The 7,262-nt window shown below is 36.8% G+C and overlaps 1 protein-coding gene across 1 annotated transcript in view; it reads left to right on the top strand.

The window, feature by feature from the left end:
• Positions 1–30: 30 nt before the first annotated feature.
• Positions 31–7,262, top strand: part of ATG3 (autophagy related 3) — a 28,672-nt gene continuing 21,440 nt past the window's right edge. Inside the window, exons 1-3 of the mRNA XM_022600182.2 lie at positions 31–505; positions 3,400–3,441; positions 7,065–7,114. Of these exons, the coding sequence (XP_022455890.1) occupies positions 434–505; positions 3,400–3,441; positions 7,065–7,114 (164 nt within the window). The 5' untranslated portion in view covers positions 31–433. The remainder of the gene's footprint in view (positions 506–3,399; positions 3,442–7,064; positions 7,115–7,262) is intronic.

Here is a 7,262-nt window from a genome sequence, read left to right as displayed (position 1 = left end):
GCCCGGAGACTCCTGTGTCACGTGAGGCCCAGGTGGCGGCGGAGCTACGGCCAGAGGGCGAGAGTAAGAAGCGGAAGCCGGAAGGGGCGCGAGTGAAGGCTGGCAGAGAAGACTCCTCCCGAGAGGGCAAGGGGTGCGCGTGCGCCCTCTTCTTCCAGCTTAGCCCCGCCGCCCTCGCTCGCGGCCAGGTGACAGCTGGGCCTGGCCTGCTGCGCGCTGCCTGGGGCGCGAGGAGCGCGCGCCCTGCCCTTGCGCGCCGCGCCGGCCGCCCCTCCCCCTCGTCCCGTCCCTCCCGTCGCGTCCCGTCCCCTTGGGTGCTGCCGGCCGGTGCTGAGGCGAGTCGGCGGCAGCGGGGACATTTTCTGACTCCCGACCACTGTCCCGGCTGCCCTTTCCTCTCCGACGCGGGGCCGGCTGCTACTCCGGCCCCAGGATGCAGAATGTGATTAACACGGTGAAGGGAAAGGCACTGGAAGTGGCTGAGTACCTGACCCCGGTCCTCAAGGTAAGCCGGGCTTGCCGGGGGTTGTCAAGCTCACGCTTGGCTCTGCAGGGACCGAGGACCGGACGCCGGGGGAGTCACGGTGTTGTCCGATGGGGAGCGGTGTAGGGTGGTACGCGGGAAAAGGTGCAGCCCCCTCCCGCGGTCTTATCCAGCTGTTCTCTAGGGTAAACTTGGAGCGACGCTCTGTGCGTACTTCACCCGCCAGAACTCAGCTCGTCTGGGTACGTCGGGTTGGAGCGTAGTCCGCAGCTAAGTGGGTTTTAGAACATTAAATCCTAACCTCGGAAGTCTTTTGAACTTTTTAAACAAGGATTTTGCTTATTTTAAAGAAATGAATCTGTTTGGTACTAAAATGACATGTTACTTTTTTTCTTTCAAATTTAGTAGTAAGTCTTGTAATTAGGAGTTTGAAATAGTAAGTTGTGAATGAGGTCGCAGCTTATTAGATTTCAGTGGAACAAGGTGAAATTTGCAACATTATTTCTTTCAGTACCGTTGAACCCAGTTTACAGGCAAAACCCCCTTTCCCAAGTTTTAAAATAGCTGAAACTAGTTCATCTTGGACGTCAGTGATAATACGGAGCAGCTTGACCCTTCTAGATACATAATTTTTTTTTACATTGGCAATAACAGCATTTTTAAACTAAAAATTGTGACACATTAGCTATTACAGCAGTGACTGACTTTCTTATTTTCAAAGATAAATTAATAGAATTGCATTCGAGTTTTTCTTTTATAACCCTTTATGGTAAGTTTTTTGTTATTGTATCTTTATTTTTCCTTTCTGAAAAGCGAGCAATGATAGTAAATGAATAGCGATTTCTTGCTTAAGTGTTTTTTTTTCTTTAAGCCTTTATTAAAATTTTACAAATCTTAGTGTAGGATGAAATATCCATGGACATGGTTGTTCCTCTCTATTCAAGAAGTTACTCAGGTGTTCTAAGAAGATTTTACTTTGCTCCCTTTCCATGACAAAGCGAAATATTAGTCCTGCAGTTTTTAAATACTTATTTCTAAGAATGGTTTTAAAATGATGTCTTGTTGGGCCAAGTTAAAAAAAAAGTTTATAAATGAGAACTCCAACACTTGCTACGCTTACATTTGTTTACTGTGAAACCCATCATAATTAAGATTGTTCAGTCAACTTTGAAAATATTTTTTTTGACATTTGAATCGAATGATTCTTTTGCATACTATGTCATCTTATCAGAAACGTCTAATTTACTAGGCATACAGCATTTAAATAATACACAATTATTAAAACTTTTTAGTTTCAGGGAGAGAGGAGCAAGAGAAAAAAACCTCCCACATAAAATATAAAACTGCTATTTTGAACTTATAGGATTATGTATTGAGAAAGCATTCTACTTGTTCACCAAACTGAAAGGATGTGTTAACTTGTTTATGTATTTTTAGTAATAAGGAAAGCAGAATTAATGACCCTTTCCTTGATCTTCCCTGTGCAAACTGTTGGTTTACAGAGTGAATTCTTGTAGTTTCCTACTAGACATGGGAAGGCAAGGAGAAAAAGCTAAATCCCTGGGAAATAGATGATGATTTATCCCAACGAGTAAAAATTAAGAAAAATCATGGTTTGGAAGGCACATGTACAGTAAAAGCCAGAGTCCTTACAATGAACTTCAAGCCTATACTTGTTTGGTAGAGGGTCCTTTCTCACCTACTACTGGATTTTAAGCAAAAGCCCTTGTTCACTTTTGCTTAAAAGCCAGTCTGACCTGTGTTATCCATCAAGCACTCTCTTGCCTTGGGTTTTGCATTTGCTCTTCCTTCTGCCTGAAATGCTCTTCCTCCAGACAGCCTTGTGGCTGGTTCCTTTCCTTAAGGTCTCTACTCTATAGTCACCCATCAGTGTAGTCTTTTTTCTCTTACCATCCTAGCTTAAATAACCATCTCTCTCCCTCCACCCCTGACCAGTTTCCTCTCTGCCCCATTTTTCTTTTTGATATTGATGACCATTTGGCTTTTCTCCCTGAACTAGAGTTTAAACTTCTTATGAGGACAAGGAGGGGTATGGTCTATTTTATTCACTCTATGTCCCTATTACCTTAAATAGTGCTTGGCATATAGTAGTTATTTGGTATGTTTTGAATCAGTAATGTTCATAAGTGAATCTTCATTTTTGTAGATTTCTACCACAAAACCTTATGTATAACTTAAACTTTAGAAAAATTTGGTAAGTTGCATCCTTGCTTTAGAGGAGACAATATTGTATAATATCTTGGTGGAGATGAGAATAATGGGAAAGTATTAAGTGATTTAGGACTTCTAGATTTGGTTTCTAATATTACTCAAATGAGACATTGGCTGAATTGTAATATGTTTAAACATCTTTAAGACGTTTTTCTGTTCTGTAAAATAATGATATTTCGTCATTTCACAAAATTATTTTGAGGTTTAATGTTTGTATAAATCTTTTTTTTTTGCGGTACGCGGGCCTCTCACTGCTGTGGCCTCTCCCGTGCGGAGCACAGGCTCTGGACGCGCAGGCTCAGCAGCCATGGCTCACGGGCCCAGCAGCTCCACGGCATGTGGGATCTTCCTGGACCTGGACCGGGGCACGAACCCGTGTCCCCTGCATCGGCAGGCAGACTCTCAACCACTGAGCCACCAGGGAAGCCCCTGTATAAATCTTTGAATGTTTTTCCAAAGAGCTTTGCTCTAATATAGCACTGATCACATTATATTGTGATTATTTTCATGTCAGTTTCCTCTTTTATACTTACGTATTCCTTGAGGTCAGGTACCAGTGACAGATTGTTTTTTTGCACATGCTCCATTACCTAGAGGGGTACCAAGCACATAGTTGCCCGCAAACATTTTTCAGTTGAAAGTGAGAGAGAGTGTAATACTGTTATTCTTTTTACTTTCTATAGGAATCAAAGTTTAAGGAAACAGGTGTTATCACCCCAGAAGAGGTGAGTATTGAAGATATCAGTATAAAGCTGTTATTTTCTACAATTACATAAAACTGGGTGGCTTTTGTGTTTTATAAGAGAACATCTTGAAATTTAATCTTGATTTGAGTAAAATTAGATCCTGTTGACTATATTAGCAATTTTGTAATTGTAATTACAATAATAGCAGTTTCTATTTCCCATAAAAGAAAATGTAACTTCCCTCTCAGTTTGTCATTTCTCATATTTTTCTGTAATTTCTTTTTATTTAGAAGTGAGGGTGGGAGAGGAAATGGAAAAGATTCCTATAGTGACTTATCTTTCACTAATATTTGTATTATATTGAGCTGTGCAGTGGATTCTGGCGTTTGGTTGTCTTGCTTCTTTCTACCCCAAACATGAGTTTTTATGGCTTTCCATTTGGAAACTTTGTCTCAATGCTTGGATATTAAGTTTTCTATCAGTATTTAGCTTAAATATTTTATTGCTACATATTTAACATTGATTTTTTTTTCCCACCATTCTTTCACTTTTTCTACTAACCAGACAATGATGAATCTGCTTAATGCTGAAACAAATGGCTCTTTTATAGGCCAGTTGTGTTTTATATACTTTTAATACAGAATTATGTTTTGAGGAATCATTTTACTTGTTCACTAAATCTATATAATAAAAGTATTGTCTTTCCTTTAGGTAGTTTATTTTGTTGTCTTTAGAGAAATACATTCTGGTCTAAAAATCCTTTTAGACTCCAGTTTTGTGAATAGTTATGGTTACAGCAGACTTATTTTTTAGTCTTAATGAATGGTAAATAATTTATTTAAGCTTCACCTTTAACTCTCATTAAAAGTACCAGTCATTGGCAATGGAACTTTATTGAAATGAGGCATGTTGTATGATCTGGTTGTAAATTCCAAGACCTCAAGCCAGGGAATTAACTGATCTTTTAGTTTTCAATTGTGATGGAATCTCTTCAGTCCCAAATCCTTGTAAGTTCAAAGGATGGTGTGCTTAACTGAAAATTTTATCTAAAATTTTATCTAAAATTGTCTTCATGTTTAGTGAAGACACAGAATAGTATGGATAAAACCTAGAAGACCTGCCTTCTAGACCCATTTCTCTAATTTCTCCTATTCTGACTTAGGCAAATCAATTAATTATCTAGGCACAGGCCTCATATTTCCTCATCTTTAAAATGAGGGATTTTGACTCGACATTCTCTAAAGAACCTAGTCTGCCTTAGGCATCATGAGTTTAATACCTTAAATGCCAAATAAAACTAAACTTTGAGCTTAAGGATATCATTAATGTTCTTGAAACTCAGTATCTAAAATAAAGAGCAGAGATGAAAGTGTGCTGTTTTTCTTGTACTCTTTGACTTTATCTCCTCTATGTGAAAATGACTAATTGGTAAATAGATAGTTGGATTTAGAGATACAAGTCTGTGGTCATTGAATAGAATTAAGCAAACCATTTTAAAACAGCTACTAATCCTACAATGAATAACTCTTACACTTAATTGTATCATGAAGTGATTTATGAATTTCCCCATTTTTAAACAAATGCAAGGCAAAAGCTAGCTCAGCTGGGTAGCAACCACATAATGCTGAATTGAGATAGAGTGCAATTACGGGATTTAATTAGATTAGAATGAGTCTAGAGGAAGAAAACCAGAAGACAAAATGCTTTGGATCTGTACTATACTGAGTTGATCTGTTCATTTGTTTTCTCTTACTGTTTCTGGGCTTCTGGCTGTCAGCCTCTAACTACCTTTTTGTTTTCATTGAGAGGTGTGGAAGTATTGTGTTTAAAAATAAGGACAGGCATTATCTAATATGGTACTGTCTGACTAAAAATACTTTAACGTACAACATGTGTATGACTTGAGTAAATAGAGTACTAGTAATAGAGGATAGCTTGAAGAATAAAGTTGTTCATCAGAATGGTAATATTGATTCTACCTTGTTAAAGTTATTCAGTCTTATCCAATATTTAATCACTAAGAGAAAGCTACTGTAAGCAGTATTGAGAATTTAGAAACTTGAATCTTTCATTTGAACATAGGAAGCATGTAATAATAATAATGGCCACTGCTAATGAGAGCAGATATACACATGTACTAAATATCATTAGTAGCATAGCAATTCTATGTTCTTTTATATTTTTCCTTATCTTCTAGTGTTTTTGTTATTTTTTCGATGGATGCCACCAGAGGTGCTGGGGAATAAAATATTAGAGTCTTGTGATCTCAAGGCAGTATCATTAAAGAATTTTTAAGTTTTTAATTCTTTGTTTTGCTTGCACTTTGTTAAATTAATACTTTTTTGGTGATGATGAATTAGTTCCCAATAGCCATAGAGTTATGCAGCATCTGGTTGCAAAGACCCAAAATGCTTAAAACCTGGGGGAGAGGGTATTGATTTCATTTGGGTTTTTGTCTTTACCTAATCCCTTTAAGTAGTAAAGAAATTATTCAAATAAAAGAACAGAAACATTTTGTAAAGTTACTGTTGGAAGTATGCTGCTAAATCTTATCTTGTTAATCTATCTTCTTAAAAGAAGTTACTGTCAGAACTCTTATTATATAGAGTTTTATTCTCTCAAATTAAAGCAGAATATCATACATAGACATACTTTTCTCAGAAAGACATTAGAAGGTTAAAGATAATATAATTTTTTGCTGTATAATAAACCCATGAACAATACATGATTTTAAGTTAGAGCTGTTGTGAAATAGTAATTGGGGACATATGTGTGCATATAGCTTGAGTTGGGACACTGCAGTTGTGTTTAACAGACTTTCGTTTTCTGCTCTCAAGAATAAGCAGGACTTCTGTCTTACGATAAGATCAGTCCATGCTCATGTATAATGGAAATTCTCAGAAGATTAAACTCTTTATTCCTGAGTCTGTTTTTCATTTCTGAAGAAAAACAAAAATTTGTACAACGTTCAGCCTGCCCAGAAAGTCCAAGATGTGTTAGAGGATTCAATTTTTTAATTGTCTTGGTGTTTTCTGATTCAATCCAAAAGCTTCTAACTTTTTCCCTGTTGTTTGGCAGTACATTTCTCACTTTTATTAATGATTCCTTTAGTATTGTGAAAAAGCTTTCAAAATAAGATGTTACTTAATTTTTTTTTAAATGAGGAAGAAAAACTGTGTGCACTGTGATGTAATAAACTATTCTTACATCATAGACCTGTAGTTATTTAGTAATTTTTTCAAAGATCTTCATTGACTTTTCAACCATTAGCAAGACTCGCTCTACATTTCATTCATCCATAAAGTGGTTTTTGGCATTTTAAAATCCTGTTGTGTTACCCTTATTCATTTCATGGTACTGTATGCTTTTGGCATTATCTAAATCCAGTGATTACAATTGAATAAAAAAATTAACAGCACTCAATATTTTTTCTTCCAAAATTAATATACATTTTCATGGATGTTAAAAATTTTGTAGTTTTAATAAATATTCAAAAATAAATCTTTAGGCTGGTAGAGCAAGTTGGTGCTGTTTGCATTTTAATTGATTATTTTGAATCAAGTTTACACAGGATGATCTCTTTGGTATTTTGCCACCTTATATTCAATGATGTTCAATTTTTCTTTTTTCCTTTTTTCATATTTCTTCTAAATCTTCAATAGTTTGTAGCAGCTGGAGATCACTTAGTCCACCACTGTCCAACATGGCAATGGTAAGTACTCTTGAGTGAGGAATAGAAAGTTTATAAAAGGTGTGACTTCATAATTTTGGCAGTTTACAAAATAGATTAGTGCATGAAAATTAGAATGACCTGTTTAACCCTCCTCTAGTAGATTTTTCTATTAAATAGTGCTCCAGTG

Source organism: Delphinapterus leucas, chromosome 4 (assembly GCF_059928025.1).
Source record: "Delphinapterus leucas isolate spDelLeu-1000000601 "Yukka" chromosome 4, BTC_Dleu_Yukka2, whole genome shotgun sequence".
Classification (NCBI taxonomy): Eukaryota; Metazoa; Chordata; class Mammalia; order Artiodactyla; family Monodontidae; genus Delphinapterus; species Delphinapterus leucas.
Note: the sequence above shows the minus strand (reverse complement) of the source record. Positions and strands in the feature narration are given on the sequence as shown.